Source organism: Fragaria vesca, linkage group LG7 (genome assembly GCF_000184155.1).
Source record: "Fragaria vesca subsp. vesca linkage group LG7, FraVesHawaii_1.0, whole genome shotgun sequence".
NCBI lineage: Eukaryota > Viridiplantae > Streptophyta > Magnoliopsida > Rosales > Rosaceae > Fragaria > Fragaria vesca.
This window is the reverse complement of record NC_020497.1, coordinates 16,472,115-16,489,340: the sequence shown is the minus strand read 5'-3', so window position 1 is coordinate 16,489,340 and position 17,226 is coordinate 16,472,115. Positions and strand designations below refer to the sequence as shown.

The 17,226-nt window shown below is 40.4% G+C and overlaps 2 protein-coding genes and 1 pseudogene across 3 annotated transcripts; all 3 read left to right on the top strand.

Annotated features, from left to right (window-relative positions):
- Positions 1-1,027: 1,027 nt before the first annotated feature.
- Positions 1,028-3,945, top strand: LOC101310643 (protein kinase APK1B, chloroplastic-like). Its single transcript, XM_004307461.1, has 7 exons — positions 1,028-1,413; positions 1,654-1,705; positions 1,919-2,172; positions 2,398-2,533; positions 2,626-2,768; positions 2,852-3,008; positions 3,276-3,945. Exons 1-7 carry the CDS (start codon positions 1,171-1,173, stop codon positions 3,659-3,661), a joined length of 1,371 nt encoding a protein of 456 aa, XP_004307509.1. The 5' UTR covers positions 1,028-1,170; the 3' UTR covers positions 3,662-3,945.
- Positions 3,946-4,637: 692 nt separating this feature from the next.
- LOC101293735 lies at positions 4,638-9,715 on the top strand (annotated as a pseudogene). Its single transcript, XR_185358.1, has 5 exons — positions 4,638-7,503; positions 7,653-7,721; positions 7,822-7,879; positions 8,613-8,825; positions 9,495-9,715. The product of XR_185358.1 is annotated as a putative disease resistance protein RGA3-like (transcript).
- A 5,176-nt stretch (positions 9,716-14,891) lies between these two features.
- Positions 14,892-16,503, top strand: LOC101293149 (protein kinase APK1B, chloroplastic-like). The gene is made up of 4 exons (XM_004308805.1): positions 14,892-15,149; positions 15,449-15,584; positions 15,716-15,858; positions 15,946-16,503. The coding sequence occupies exons 1-4, from the start codon at positions 14,892-14,894 to the stop codon at positions 16,501-16,503; spliced, it is 1,095 nt and encodes a 364-aa protein (XP_004308853.1).
- The last annotated feature ends 723 nt before the right edge of the window (positions 16,504-17,226 follow it).

The following is a 17,226-nucleotide window of genomic DNA, read 5'->3' as shown; positions in this document are numbered from 1 at the left end:
TAGCTTTTGTCGCTGGTGGTAGTAGTTTTGTGTTCGTCGAAAACCTCACAGTAGTAGCTTTTGTAGGCGGTGGTAGTAGCTTTGTAGCTGGTGGTAGTAGCTTTTGTCGCTGGTGGTAGTAGCTTTTGTTTTCATCAGAAACCTCACAGTAGTAGCTTTTGTAGGCGGTGGTAGTAGCTTTTGTAGGCGGTGGTAGTAGCTTTTGTAGCTGGTGGTAGTAGCTTTTTTAGCTGGTAGTAGTAATTTTTGTCATCGTTGGAGGTCGGCCGGAAACCTCGCCGGAGGTCGGTCGGAAATCTCGCCGGAGGTCGGCCGGAGGTCGGCCGGAAACCTCGCCGAAGGTCGGCCGAAAACCTCGCCGGAGGTCCGCTGGAAATCTCGCCGGAGGTCCGCCGGAGACTGTTCCGAAATAAGAGTGGTTGTTGACTTTTTATATTAGTGGCATTCTTATAAATATAAAGGAGAAAATCTAATTTTTTTTGTTGGATGGCAGTCTGTAATTATGTTGAACTTCAATACTTAATACAAAACCTTATTTAGACTTGGGTGGACTTATGTGGGTAAAAATGTTGGGGTGGATCTATGTGGGAAAAAATGTCTCAAAGTGGACTTATATGTAATTGGCCCTAGATTATATGAGCCTAATCTGATGGAAGTTGAGCAAATGTTCTATGGTATTAAAAACGTGTTGACCGTGCGAACAGGACTATCTCATTCAAGTAATTTATGAGATAATTAAGAGTAGAAAACGTGTTGATTTGTCAAAACATGATACCACCAAGTCTTGGTCCTGCCTCTTAAGTCTTTGCTCTTTGGCATCTGCTCCCTGTCTCTCTTCCTCACACTGTCTCACTCTGCTTTAACTCGTAAGCTTCTTGATCATCGTTTATGATTTTTCCTTTTCCTCTAATTCATATCAGCCAGTTTTAGCTTGTTATTAAATTGTATACATAGCATCTGCTCTTTGTAAGTTTTTTGTTGGGTAATTCAATCCTAGTTATTTGAATTACATGAGTCTTGAGTTTTACGGCTTTTAAATTTTTCATGGCCTTTATTACAAGATTCTGATATGACTAGTGCCTACTAGCCAGCTACAGATTACTTTTAGTTTCTGATGATTGGTTTCAGTTGTCAAGGGCTGATTTAGTTTCTTAGTAAGTGAGACTAGCTATGAGTACTAGTGGTGGACTTCGCACAAGCGTGAAGGGGTACCTTATTGCACAACGCGTCACTGTGGCACCGGAAATAAACACAGTGCATGACAGCATATATGCAGTTAACAATTCCACTGCTGCTGAATCTGTGGATCATCCACCTGATCCACTTTCAGTTTCGGATACTTCAGCTTCATATGGGCTCAATATCTGTGATGGAAACATTCCTTGCTTGCCAATGTTGAGCTCTGCTGCAAAGGTACGTGAATCAAAGACAAACATTATTTTAATTTGTGTTTGATGTAATATCTAGCAGTAAAACGTAGTGAACGAATTAGTTTACTAATTAAGGATTCTTGTATGAAAAATTGGTAGGCTTCAGTGTAATGGCCATATTATACTTTAACCAAACAGGAGTTCATCCTTTTAAGATCTTTTCAGTATGTTCCTTCTGTGTGTGTGTGTGTCTCCCACTCAAATTGTGCAAATGGAACTGCAGGGCATGGCTTCATATGGCGCTAGAATCAAATCTGAGAGTTCACCTCACATTGGTATGTTAATGATATCGATATATCCATTAGTGTAATGATTCATTCCTTTACTTCTTTGTCTATTTTTTTTTTATTTTTTTTATTTTTTTTGAGATGTCATTCCTTTGTCATAATCATTGAAGGTGGAGCATATACTGCAATTGTCTTGTATATACATTAAATGTCTATGATTGAATTCGAATAACAAGGTGTACGTCATGTCATTTCTGTTAGTGCCTTCATCTCCTCGGACAGAGGTCGAGATCTTGCAGTCCTTCCATTTGAGGAGCTTCCACTTTAATGAGCTGAAAACAGCCACCACGAACTTCTGTCCTGATAGTATTATGGCTCAAGGTGGTCTTGCTTCTGTCTATAAGGGGTGGATTGATGCGCATTTGTTCGGAGCTGCCAAGCCTGGTACCGGCATTGCCGTTTTAATAAAGAGGTTTAGCCAACAAAGGACCCTGCAGCGTCATAAGGACTGGTTGGTGAGTATCACTTCTATCTTTCATGGTCAAATGCGCTTAAATCTTTATTTGTTTGGCTTCCCAGTTGCTCAAGTTATTTGACTGTTGGAAGCTAATATACATTTGGTGCTCAATCGCTCAAAGTGATTATTGTTAAATGTCCTAAACATTAACCAAAAATTTTGTAATGGTTTTGTTCCTTGATAATATATAGTTACCAAGATGAATTTGTGTAAATATTTTCAGACGGAAGTTAGCTTCCTTGGACAGTTGGGTCACCCAAACCTTGTAAAACTGATTGGTTACTGCCAAGAGGATGGCATGCGGCTTCTGGTGCATGAATTTATCCCTCAAGAAAGCCTGAACATTCATCTATATGATAGTGAGTAATGCCATTCAGATGATTCAATACCATTGATATCCGGTATTCTATATAGAATATATAACTTTTAGGATCTCATATCTTGTTAACAGGAGCTTCTCGCTTTAAACGACTTTCGTGGAACAGTCGTATGAAGATTGCCCTTGGTGCTGCCAAGGGTCTAGCATTTCTTCATAGTAACGAGGCAAAAGTGATCTATGGGGACTTTGAAACTTCCAAGATCCTTCTTGATTCAGTATGTGACATATGTTTAAGTTTGTGGCTTCTGGAGGAATTTTGTTAGACTTCTTATATCAAATTCTCATGTTGAAATGATAGGACTATAATGCCAAACTCTATGGTTATGGTTCGGCCATTGATAGGCTTCAGGGTTATAGGAGCCGTTTCACTGAAGCGGACGTGGCTATGTATGAGGATGGGTCCTTTGATGTAGCTGCTGCTCACAGTGTGTATGCAGCTCCTGAGACTTCTAAAGGTATTCTACTGTCACCACCTATACTAGACATAAAATCTCATATTATCTCAAGAACCAAAACATATCCCTATCTTACTCAGGACCTTTAAGACTTTCCAATTACCTTAAGTAACCATATATGTCATTGCTATTGTCTTTACCAAACAGTAAATGATTGATGATTGTATCATCCTTCATCTAACACCTGGAGCCTTTACATCTTTTATTATCTCAACATGATATCAACAAGCATTTTCATCTAATCTATGGTTGATTCAACTTTGGTAGTTACAGGGAGCTACTATTTCGAAGATAACTCAACCCCGAAAAGTGATGTATTCAGTTATGGGGTTGTTCTGCTTGAAATGTTATCTGGCAGACGAGCTTTCGACAATAGCAAGCCACCTAGAGAAAAAAGTTTAGTTCAATTTGCGAAAAACATTTCATCGCAAGGTGGTTCTTCCAAGCATGCCAACAAAAAAATAGTTGCACTAATCTTTGATGCTCATATTGATGGGCAGTACTATCAGAAAAGGGCACTCAAAGCGCTTAACCTTGCATTTCAGTGCATCTCATTAGAACCGCAATCCAGGCCAGACATGAATGAGGTGGTAGAAGTATTGGAGCAGCTTCAGTCCTCAAATGACTCTTTTCCGTCTCTATGCCAATTCTAGTGTTCCCAAATCTTGCAGGAAAAGTATTAAATCCATAATGGACCAGTTGCTCCTCAATTCTCATCACCCCGGGCCATCTGTTTTCTGCAGCCATTCATACACAAGACATTCTAGCGTGATTGCATGCTTGAATTCTTGATCATTACTTCCATTGATTGAAGAGATGAATTTTTCAGGCAAAAACAGATTGTTACTAAAAATCGATTAGAACAGAGAAATTAGTTGAAAAAAAAGGAACAATGAATACTTTTACATAGGACCTGATTCACCGTACATATCATGTTTGGTAGAATCAATTTTATTGCTGATAGGTGCGTAAGATATAACTATACAGTAAAATATTTGCTGAAGCATTCTCTTACTATCCAAAATATTGAACAGAAATGCACGCTCTCTGGGAGCCATTTTTGCAAACAGTAGATAAGAGACAAATACAACCCTAAGTTCCTAACAGAGCTGAAATGAAGCTTGAAAATCAAGCTTGCCAAGAAACTGATGTACAATGGTTTGTTATTTATCAATATCAAGCTGGGACGAAGCATTGGTTATTGGCTTATTGTTGCACAGAATCGTTGTTTAATTAGGTCAATTGTTTAGTCAAACAAAGTCGACACACTTGAGGTTTACCGTTTATCGAACCAGCTGGCCATGATTGTTGTGAAGAAGACGAGGTCTTCTGTTTGGTTTACTTATTTGAGTTGCATTATTAATATACACCTCCACTGGATGCTTATGTATACAACTCCTTTCGTGGCGCCGTGAAAGTAGGAAACAAATGGACAGGCAGTCTGAATCAATGGTCTGTGGATCTGTGAATTAAAATATCGAACATGGAAGATGATTTGATTCACACACAGTGACACACTAGCCCACTTCAACTCCCTGCTACTAGCTATAAAGAGCAAAGATGATACCACGCCAATTCTGAACACCCTGCTTTCATATCTCTCTGTTTTTCTCGATCAGTTTCAAGAACATGGCGGGAGTACTGGTTGACGTTGTGCTTGAGCGTTTGGCTACGCTCGCCCTTGACAAGGTCGAACGAGAGTTGAAGCTGGTTGGAGGAGTTAAGCAGGAAATCAAAAATCTCACCAAAAAACTCATAGCTATTCGGGCGGTGCTGGAGGATGCAGAGCAGAGGCAAGTGATGGAAGCCAGCGTCAAACTTTGGGTGGATGAGCTAAATGATGTTTCCTTCGACATGGATGACGTGCTGGATGAGTGGATCACTAGAGTTGAGAAGCATCAATTGGAGAAACAAGCAACGGAAGGTGCAAATGCTGTTGTGGCTACTAAGAAGAAGGTATGCTTCCCCTTTCCCCTCTCTTGCTTTCGCTTCGGCCAAGTCGATTATCAGTTATTTCTTCGTCGAGAAATTGCTTTGAAGATAGAAGAACTGAATGAAAGATTAGCTCTAATTGATGAAAGAAAACAAAGTTTTGGCTTTCAAAACATCCTAAGGGCAGTTCCCCCCGAACTGTCTCAAAGACGAAAAACTACTTCTCTTCCCAATGTCAAAACATTTGGTCGAGATGATGAAAAAAACCTCATAATTAGCAAGCTGCTAAGTGTGAGTAATGAAGGAAAGAAAGTTCCTCTCATCATCCCTATTGTAGGGATGGGGGGAATGGGGAAAACATCTCTTGCCAACTTAGTCTATAATGACGATAAGATCAAATCTTACTTTGACAAGAGCATATGGGTATGTGTCTCAGACCCTTTTGAAGAGATCAAAATTGCTAAAGCTATTATTGAAGTTCTAGACAAAGAAAGCACTTCAAAAAACTCAGATGAGTTGGAAACTTTGATGCAATGTATATTTGAATTGATTAAGGGGAAAAAGTTCCTCCTTGTTTTAGATGATGTTTGGAGCCCAAAATCTCATCAATGGGAAGAATTAGTCAAACCTTTTAAGTAATGGTGCTACAGGCAGTAGGGTCTTGGTGACCACTCGAAATGAAAACGTTGCTACTTTAATGAAGGCAACAACCCAAATGATCCTTTTGAAGGAGTTAGGTGAACCATTTTGTTTGTCATTATTCTATTACCATGCAGAAGTGGATGAGAGTAGTGTGTCTAAAGAGTTTTCTCATATTGGGTCAGAGATTGTGGAAAGGTGCAATGGGTTGCCTCTTGCTGCAAAGACATTAGGAAGTTTGATGCGAAGTAAGAAGAAGATCCATGAATGGCAAGCTGTTCTAAATAGTAAGACATGGGAGTTGAAAGAGATTGAACATGATGTATTCCAACCTTTATTACTAAGTTATCGTGATTTATATCCACCAATCAAACGTTGTCTTTTATATTGTCTCTCATTTCCAAAAGATTACATATATAATAAGAATACTTTGATTGAGTCATGGATGTCACAAGATTATCTAAAAGTGAATGGAAGTAAAGAAAGGGAAATAATTGGTCAAAATTATTTTGACGAATTAGTAAAGCGCTCGTTTTTTCAAGATGTTGAGGTAGATCTTCCTGAGTATGGAAACATAAGATGCAAAATTCATGATTTTGTACATGACTTTCTACAATATGTCACCAACAATGAATATTTGAATTTTGATTCTAAGTTGGAGCCCAATAGTGATGAGGAGGTGCCATATGATAAAGTTCATCATTTGACCTTAATGGATCCAGTCACGGGTTACTCTATGCACCGTATTCTCCCCAACTGTAAAAGATTACGTACCATAAGAGCGATAGATGGATCCCATTATTCCATTGATCTAATATTTCAGTTGATAGTTGAACTGAAAAGCCTTAGGACATTAGCCTTGTGTAGCGTGTCGAATGATATTCCATATGCAATCGATGTTACTCTCGAAATTCCCAAGATGATAGGTGGATTGATACATTTGAGGTATCTTGATTTATCCGGTAACGGTGAGTTGAAAGAGTTACCGAGCGTCATGGGTAGCTTATACAATCTGCAAACCTTGAAACTTGTTGGTTGCTGGGGACTCGAGGAAATAGATGTGGGAAGGCTGATTAACTTGAGGCATCTTTATGTAAATAAATGTAGCGAGCGTGTGTTGATTAAAGGGATTGAGAAATTAAAACATATGCAAACGCTAGATTGGTTTCCTGTCGTACGCTGCTACGACATGGATGAAGGAAACAAGTGGGAACAACTGAAAGACGTGAACCAGCTTCAGGGGAGTCTCAGTATTTACATGAAGCATAGTAGAAAGATGGCGAAGAATGCAGCAGTTATGGTGAATAAGTCTCGCCTCTTGGAACTGAAACTAGAGTTCTACTGGAATGTAGCTGAAGAAAGAGAAATTATGAATGGGTTAGAGCCGCATCCATGTTTGGAATCTTTATCCATCGATGGTTATGGAGGCGACGCCTTCTCCGATTGGTTCTCGTCTTTACACTGCTTGAGAGTCCTCTCCCTTATTGCGTGCCGACACTGTAAGATTTTGCCCCCTTTAGGAAAACTGGCATCCCTTGAATCATTACATATTCAGATGCTCGGTCGAGTCTCAAAGGTAGGAGTTGAGTTTTTGGGAATAGAACAAGGGCAAACCTCGTCGTCTTCGTCTTCCATTTTCGTATCATTCCCCAACCTCAAACTACTTACCATCAGTCTCATGGACTCGTGGGAAGAGTGGGAAGGAGTGGAAGAGGAGAATTCTGCGAATATTACAATCATGCCATGCCTTGAGCAGTTGGAAATTGGTTACTGCGATAAGCTAAAAGCACTGCCGGACTTCCTGTGGAACACACCACTACAGAAATTGGAGATCCGCAATTCTCCAATACTAAAAGACCTGTACACACAAGAAATAGGTGAGGCCAAGATTTCTCACATCCCAAACATCCAGTTAAAACAGGAGGTTTTAGAAGACGTCACATGTTGCATCTGTTGATGAGTGAAAAGGTACAATATTCGATTCTATGTTTAGAGTGACAGTTGCTTTATTTAAACTGATATTCCTTATTAGTTTGGATGCGTAATTTCTCTGTATCATTCCTCACATTACAGGCTTCAGAAACAAGCACATTTTCAAGAGGAAAGGCCTTGTCTAATGGTTTATCATATATTGTTAACCTGGTAAGCTTAATATCTTCGTCCCTGTTATCCTTTGTATCACATTGCACTCTGTTAAATTTGTGATTCAATCATTTATTTTTGCATGCATTGTGTATTGTAGGCACGTACGCATGTCTTCAGGACTGTTTTCCAATGGATGTCAGGATTGGAGGGCACAAGTATGAGGAGCATCACTGAATCAGTGATTTAGTTGAGCATGATCTGACAGAGCTATTGCCCTGACCAAACCTATGAGGGTACTCAAGAGGTCAAAGACTCGGAAGATCTTACTGCAGCTTGTTTATATATGTGCTTCCTCAGATGCACAACTCGTTATCATCTTTAGCCGTCCAAACCAGAATGCCTCCGGCAGTTGGCCGCCGGTTTTAGTCAGGTAAAGTAATCATCTTTTATTTAGTTGCTCTGCTTTAGTTGAAAAATATGTGTAGCTATCAAGATCAAGATGATGGCAACAAAGAACCTATGCTTTTGTTTTCTCTTCAATTATGTGATCATGTCAAAATAATATTCGAAAAGATGTATGCGTAGCGGTCAAACATAATATTTTTATCATCCGTCACATACTTTTCAGAATTCATTTTCTCTTTTGAGTTAACTGAGTATGTGTCACTGTGTGTGTAAATTTAATTAGTTTTTTGGTCATGGATATTAAGCGTGTTCGTTTGGTTGAACTTTGACTCTTCTGCTTCTCTCTCTCTCTCTCGCTCAATCCCAATATCTGGTTTGTTGATAACTCAGTAATCATCACTTCTCAAATTTCTTTTCTTCTATCAGCCTTCTACTCCAAGTAGTTTGTTTATAGTTGCTTTGGGAACTAGGATTTGCTGATTATGTTCTATATTTGATTTAAAGATCAGTCATTGATGAAATTCTTGTTTTCTGCATTTCCAGCTGTTGTTGGTATATATACCGCAAACATAAGCAACGATCTCGTAGACCGTTTTCCGGCCATGAAAGGCCCCGCCCCTGACATACATCTGGTAGACCGACATCCGGGCTACCTCGCCATGGTGAAAGATCATCGGTACCACATCGGGAAGGTGCTCTCCCAAGCTCTACAAGAAGGCATCTTGATAATAGTTATATGCATTTTGTCCCACATTGGTAATATGTGAGGGAACCTTCCTTAGCTATAAAAGGAAGGCTTCCCATATGTAGAAAGGAGGATGGATGATGATCCCTACTCACTCCATCTTGGAGAGTTTTTGTAACACCAAAGGCCTATTGGCCATAATAGTTGATTCTAAAGTGGACGTAGACATGTCCTCCGATGACATGGTGAACCACTATACGCCTTTGTCTCTTGCCCATGATGTTTATTGTTCATGATTGTCTGTTCCACCATGATTCTATATGGTCCTCCGGGATTATGTAGAAACACCAGCTATACTTGAAGGCTGAATCAGCTTTGGTGAATGAGAAGCAGCTAACTCGGTAATCTTATTATTTTCATGGTACATAGATATCAAGTCAAATTTGATGGGTTCATACTTTTGATGCATGATTGAATTGAGTGCTTGGTTTTGAAGTTGACATGTACACTTTATCTATTGATATGGTTAAAACCTTGTGGCTTTTTCATTACTAGCTTTTGAGTTCTATATGTTACTGCTCCTGCATGCTAAGTTGCTAACTACTAGTTCCTCGAGCTTCTTCTAATGGTTTGGTTCAAATTGCTAACCATATGATTTCTTTAGGGAGTGATGCTATGAGTGGTGGGCTTCGTACTAGTGTGAAGGGGTACCTTATTGCCCAACGCCTTGTTCACTGCAGAAATTGATGCAATGTATGAGGGGAATGAGACCATCGATAGCAATTTGACCGGGCTGCAAGCTTCTGATGTTTTTGTAGATAAGAGACCACAAGATCATCCAGAGACGAGCATCGCTTTAACTTCAAATGGGCTCATTATCAGTGATGATGGCAATCTTCATTCACTAATGTTGAGCTATGCTGCAAAGGTACCTGATGTTGGGAAAGAAGTGGCTGCCTAATACAAGGCCGACGGATAATTGATTATCCCAAGATCTAACTTTTCCACCCCTCGTGTGATTTGCGGAAATAGCAACAAAAAAAAGACACAATATTTAACGAGGTTCGGCAATATGCCTACGTCCTCGGGGCAGCAGTAGTACTTTCTTCCACTATACTAAATAATGAGATTACAAGAAACACTCACTCTAGACTAACTAAAGTGGTAACACACCTCTCTCTCTCTCAAGAGGAATTTTCTTCTCACTAATCACTCAAGTGAGGATCACACTACAACTATCACAAACTCTCTCTATTTTGTTTGTGACTCTGCCTTTGATCTCGAACATGGAAGTCCGGATGCATTTCTCTTGCACTTTGATGCCTTTATATAGGCATAGCTCTTCATGCATTTCTCCTTGTGCACGTACCATGCATGGAAGCAAAGTCAAGCTTCTTCCTTGTTTCATGCTCTATGTTGGCATGCTAACTAGTGCATACTTCCATCAACATTCAACAATTGCTGCACCACCCTAACTACACATATAGCTAGCCTTCCTTTTATATTTATTGGGTCACCAAAGCAATAGTTCTTCTTGCTTTCCTCATGTGTAATTTAACAAATGGTTTATCACCTCCACTAAGAGGGACCAACCCAACAATCTCCCCCTCCCGACTTAGATGGAGGGTCACGTGCTTCTTAACGCGCTTCTACAAAACTCATAATTGTTTGTAGGTATGGATTCGATCTTCATCTGAACTTTGGTCGTCGGTGTGACTTTTCTTAAGCAATACTTGCTCGGCATTCTGACTATCACAATGCAAAACATACTTATGTTTTTCATGGCCCAATTCCCATATTCCCATAGGAATTCTTCCATAGCATTTATTTGCTCGCTTCCGTAGCTACTATGAACTTTGCCTCTGCCATGAAAAAAGCAACAAACATTTGTAGCTTTGATTTCCAAGAGACAGCTCCCCCTGAAAATGTAATCAGGTCTAGATGTAGACTTTCTCGATCGAGTCATCATCTCTCGCCATAACTGCACTTGTGTAGTCAACCAATTCAGGATTTCCGCTTCCAAAGCATAATCTCATCTTGGAAGTACTTATAAGAATCCGCTTCACAGCATATCGATGCTCTTTGTCTGAAATAGACAAATCTCTGCTAACAACGCCAACTGCGTCTGTTACGTCTGGTCTTGCGCACACCATCGCATACATCAGACTCTTGACAACTGAGGTATAAAGCTCCACTGCCATGTCTTCCTCCTCTTTCTGACTGAAACCTTTCACGACTATCCTTGCCTTGACTGTGAGTCGTAAGGTATACTCTGCAGTCCTCCGTCTGTACACTTATTTCTTCTTAAGTGTCCCGTTACCTTCTGGTAACTCCACCAGATCATAAGTCTAGCTCTCTCATGCAAGGATTATCTTTCATCTTGCATGGCTCCCGACCACTACTCCCCCGTGTGGTCCATACGTCAGAGTTTCTTCATAAGACTCTGGTTCTCCTCCATCTGTGAGAGTAACAAACTCATCTGAAGGGTATCTTCTTGAGGTTCTGCGTTCCCTGGTTGATCTCCATGGGGTTGGTGCCTCTTCCTCATCATCAGTTGTATCACCAACTGGACCATTGATCATCGGGTCATTTGCTGCATCATCGGAGTCTCCGGTTTCTCTCCTGCCATCCTGCTTTGTTGGCGGAGAATCTTTATCCGAGTTGACTAGATATTCTCTGGGTTTCTTAGGCTTCTCAGTCTTCTGAGTATCTTCAATGTTTTGATATTCAAAAAAGACAACATCTCTGCTTCTGACAATCTTCTTGTTGACAGGATCCCACAGCCTGTACCCATATTCTTCATTTCCATATCCTAAGAATATGCATTCTTTTGACTTGCTATCGATCTTCGATCTTTCGTCTTTGGGAATGTGGACAAATGCTTTGCAGCCAAATACCTTCAGATGATTGTATAAGACGTTCTTTCCGGTCCAAAACCTGTTCGGCACGTCACCATTCAATGGAGCTGAGGGAGAAAGGTTGATCACATCAACCGCAGTCATCAGAGCTTCAACCCAAAAGCTCTTAGGCAACTTGGCATGAGATACCATTGTTCTGATTCTTTCAACAATAGTTCTGTTCATCCTCTCGGCCACTCCGTTGTGCCGAGGAGTCTTTGGAACAGATCGTTCATGCCTGATTCCGTTACTTTTGCAATAGTGTTTGAACGCCCCCATGTACTCTCCCCCGTTGTCGGTGCGAATGCATTTCAGGGTTCTGCCGGTCTCCCGTTCAACTCCGGCATGAAATTGTTTGAATACTTCCAACACTTGATCTTTAGTCCTCAGTGCATAAGCCCATACCTTCCTGGAATGATCATCAATGAAGGTAACGAAGTGTCTTGCACCTCCGTGAGTACTCGTGGTCATGGGACCACACACATCAAAATGTACAACATCCAAAACATTAGATTTCCTTGACGTAGGATAACGATGGAATGAAGCTCGATGTTGCTTTCCAGCCAAGCAATGCGTACATGATTTTAGAGGCATATCTTTAACATTGACACCAGACAGTACCTCTCTTTTGGCTAGAATAGTAAGTCTCTTCTCGCTGATATGACCAAGCCGCTTGTGCCACAGCTCCACCGGCGAGTCTGCTCCAAGTGTAATTGCATACTCACTACAGACTTTTGCATATGTCATGTAGAGAGTGTTCTCCTTCTTGCCTCGAGCTAGAATTTCTGGACCATAACTGAGCTTCCACTTTCCATCACCAAAGACATTTGTGTAGCCTTCATCATCGAGCAACCCAGTGGAGATCAAATTAAGACGCATGTCTGGAACATGTCTCACATCTTTTAGAACTAAGCAGCGACCTGTGTTGGTTTCAAGGGAAATATCTCCTCTTCCCACGATCTTGGACAACTTATCATTTCCCATTCTAACATTACCGAAATTTCCAGTATTGTAAGATGTGAAGAACTCCCTTCGTGAGGTTACATGCAACGATGCGTCGGAATCGACGACCCTACATGTATCTTGAGATGTCAAATTAACAGGACCATCTCCACAAATGATGATTACCTCGTCTCCATATGAGGTAGTAGCGGCTGTATCTTTGGCACCACCTTTCTCGGCTTGCTCTTCCTTGAGCCTTATGTACTCATTCCTCATGTGACCTTTATTGCCACAATGATAACATCTGATGTTCTTCTTTGGGCTGGACTTGCCCCTTGACCGGTCCTTTGCTTTGCCTCGGTTGTGGAACTTTCGACTACTTCCACGGTTATCGGTGACGAGGGCTTCCGACTCAGTCGATATTCCTTGCTCTTTCCTCCTTGCTTCTTCATTGAACATGCTGTCTTTTACAGTGTTCAGTGTGAGAACGCCTTGAGGAGCTGAGTTGCTTAATGACACCACCAACGTGTCCCAGCTGTCTGGCAACGAGCTTAGTAACAACAGTGCTTGCAACTCATCATCAAGCACCATCTTCATATTCCTCAATTGATTCACCATGCCTTAAAAGTCACTCAAGTGTTCCGAAACACTTCGACCATCCCTGTACTTCGTGTTCACCAACTGCCGAATGAACGAGGCTTTGTTTTGTGCTATCTTTCGCTCGTACATGGACTCCAACTTGGTCCACATCGAGTAGGCATTAGTTTCTTGTGCAACATGATGAAAAACACTTTCATCAACCCATTGACGAATTCCTGCAACAGCTTTTTTGTTCAGGATGCTCCATTCTATGTCGGACTTGCCTGTTGGCTTCTCTCCACCATTTTGAAGAGCCTCGTACATATCCTTGCAGTAAAGGTTGTCTTCCATTTTGGGCTTCCAAATGAAGTAATTTGATGATGTCAACTTCACCATTGTTGCTGACGATGACGACGGCTCCGCCATCTTGATCACCACGAGATGCCACGGACGATGAGCGCCGGGCTCTGATACCACTTGTTGGGAAAGAAGTGGCTGCCTAATACAAGGCCGACGGATAATTGATTATCCCAAGATCTAACTTTGCCACCCCTCGTGGGATTTGCGGAAATAGCAACAACAAAAAAGACACAATATTTAACGAGGTTCAGCAATATGCCTACGTCCTCGGGGCAGCAGTAGTACTTTCTTCCACTATACTAAATAATGAGATTACAAGAAACACTCACTCTAGACTAACTAAAATGGTAACACACCTCTCTCTCTCTCTCTCTCTCTCAAGAGGAATTTTCTTCTCACTAATCACTCAAGTGAGGATCACACTACAACTATCACAAACTCTCTCTATTTTGTTTGTGACTCTGCCTTTGATCTCGAACATGGAAGTCCGGATGCATTTCTCTTGCACTTTGATGCCTTTATATAGGCATAGCTCTTCATGCATTTCTCCTTGTGCATGGAAGCAAAGTCAAGCTTCTTCCTTGTTTCATGCTCTATGTTGACATGCTAACTAGTGCATACTTCCATCAACATTCAACAATTGCTGCACCACCCTAGATACACATATAGCTAGCCTTCCTTTTATATTTATTGGGTCACCAAAGCAATAGTTCTTCTTACTTTCCTCATGTGTAATTCAACACATGGTTTATCACCTCCACTAAGGAGGACAACCCAACACCTGAATCAAGTGGCACATGTGTTTATGTATTTCAGATGGATGTTTTAATGTCCGAGCCATTGACATATGGTAATTTATAAGTGAATGAGTATATGGGAGGAAACCAAAACTCAGAAATGATCCTATTGCTTGTGTTCATATAACTAATCTATTAAAAAGAAGCAGAAGTAATATTGTTCTCAAATTCTTTCTTGAAAAGCTTGTCCGTTTGAATTTATGTGTTTATGTGTCTTGAGGTGCACAACATTACATTTTAATCTTTGCCCCCACTTTACACTATGGAAATGGAACTGCAGAGCATGGATTCAAATTGGAATAGAATCTGTAGAGCTGTGAGTCTGCCCCATGATGGTACGTTCTCAATTCATGCTTTTTTCTGTCTTATCATGTTAAAAGATCGTAAGAGAGGATATATGAACAATTACTAGTGCGATGTTAGAATTTTTCTTTTTGTAAACCTTTTTTCAAACAGTAAAAATGGTCACTATGTAAGTTCTTAATGTCGTTTTAGATATTGTCTATTAATTACTTGTTATATGGCATTTTTGCTACCTGTCTGGGATTGAATTCTGATAGCAATGGTGTCGACATCTGCAGTTGTGCCATCTTGTCCTCGGACAGAAGGTGAGATTTTGCCAAGGAGATTCTTCTTGAATGAACTGAAAAGAGCGACATGGAACTTTCATCCTGATACTATGGTGGGAGAAGGTGGTTTTGGTTCTGTTTTTAAGGGATGGGTTGATGACACATCGACAGCTTCCAACCATGGTAATGGCATGTTGATTACTGTGAAGAGGATTAACAAAGAAGGTCTCCTGGGTCACCAGCAATGGTTGGTGAGTTTTGCTTATATCCATCATTTGCTTTAGTGTACTTTCACAATGTGTTGTTTATTTGTTTCCAGTATCCCAAGCCTAGCCTTTGTTGACAGTGCTGCACATATGAGAATCTATTACATATTGATATTGAATTTCTAAAACAAGAGATAAAAATGGATATTTACCAACTGTCAAAAAGGACGTTCTTCAAATTCATGAAACAATCTTAATGGACCTTGCACCTTAATGGTCTACAGAGAAATGATACATGTAATATTATCACAGAAATTATTAACTCAGCTGTATCCCTTGAGTAGACAGAAATTTACTACCTAGGAAGGCTGCGTCATCCAAGTCTTGTGAAATTGTTGGGTTATTGCTTTGAGGATAATCATCGGCTTCTGGTGTTTGAATTTCTATCTCGTGGCGGCTTGGATAATCATCTCTTGGGAAGTGAGCAGTTGTGAACTGTATTCACCTGGACATGTGTGACCTTTATAATGAAACAATTTAGTAAAAGAGTTTAACTATTTCAATATGAAATATAGTAGTTTTGGGGCTAAATATGTTGTGGATTGGAACAGGGGATTCTTGCCTTCAACCACTTTCATGGATCCTGCGTATGAAGATTTCCCTTATGGCTGCTAATGTACTAGCATTTCTTCACAATGGTGAGGAAACAGTGATCCATCGGGACATTACAAGTTCTAATATCTTGCTGGATTCAGTAAGTGAAGCATTTTAATTGTTCAGTCTTATGGCTTCAAGACTTCTGGTAGACTTGTTCACACTTCATTTTCATTTAAAATAACAGAATTACAATGCCAAACTCGGCGACTTTGGTTTGGCAAAGGATGGAACCGCAGGTGATAAAAGCCATGTCTCGGCAGCAGTGATGGGGACACATGTGCATGCTGCTCCTGAGTATGTTGCTACAGGTTTTTTAACTGCCAAATGTGATGTATATGGATTTGGAGTTGTGATGCTTGAAATGCTGTGTGGAAGACGAAGTCTGGACCAAAGCCTGCCAACTGCACAACAGAATTTAGTTGACTGGGCCAAACCTTACCTTTCCAGAAAACGAGGAATTCTCAAAGTTTTTGATCCCCTTTTAAAAGACCAGTACTCTGTGGCTGGAGCTGTTAAAGCTGCCAATCTCGTAAAACAATGCTTATCAGAAGAACCTGAGTTGAGGCCAAACATGAATGAGGTGGTAAAAGCACTGGAGCAGCTTCAGGAAGCAGAATACATGAAGAATCCGAGGATCCCTCACAATGAACCTCGCCAAAGTCATCGGGCCAATTCAAGCAATCGCAGGAGAAGCACTAGTTGGATCAGCTTCATGTCATCTACTTCCCCCAGCTGTAAATAAGATAGTAACGCAGGCTTAATCACTAGTTTCATTATTGATTTGACGAAACAATTATCTTAATGGATAATGCACAATAAGACTCAGGGTCTAATGTCTTCATGATTTCTTTTTGGTGAAGCATTCTCTTACAGTCTTACTATCCAAAATATTGTACAGAAATGCATACTCTCTGGGAGCCACTTTTGCAAAAATGCCCAAGTAAATTGAGACAAGTACAATCCTAAGTTCCTAACAGAGTTGAATGATGCTTGAACATCTATTGCCAAGAAACTGATGTACAATGGACCTATATCACCCTGTATTTGATTTAAAGATCACTGGTTGATGACTTCGCTGTTTTCTGCATTTCCATTTGTACTTGAAGAGCTAAATCAGCTTTGTTGAATGAGAAGAAGCCAACTCGGTAATTTTGTTATTTTTAACAGTTTAATGGTACATAGATATCAGGTCAAATTTGATGGGTTCATACTTTTCATGATTGAATCGAGTGCAGGTTTTGAAGTAGACGACATTCATCATGCATTTTCTATCAAGCACCTTTCTCGATCTATATTGACATTTCCTAGTCTTTCACTGTTCAAACGTAACCCTGCTCTGTGTCCTTAAAATAGTATCATCATCGTCATCATCGTCATCGTCATCTGCTGCATACTGTAACGTACATTAACTGGAAACCAATCCTTATTGGCTCAATTTTTTTATTTAACTTATTAATCAAGCTAT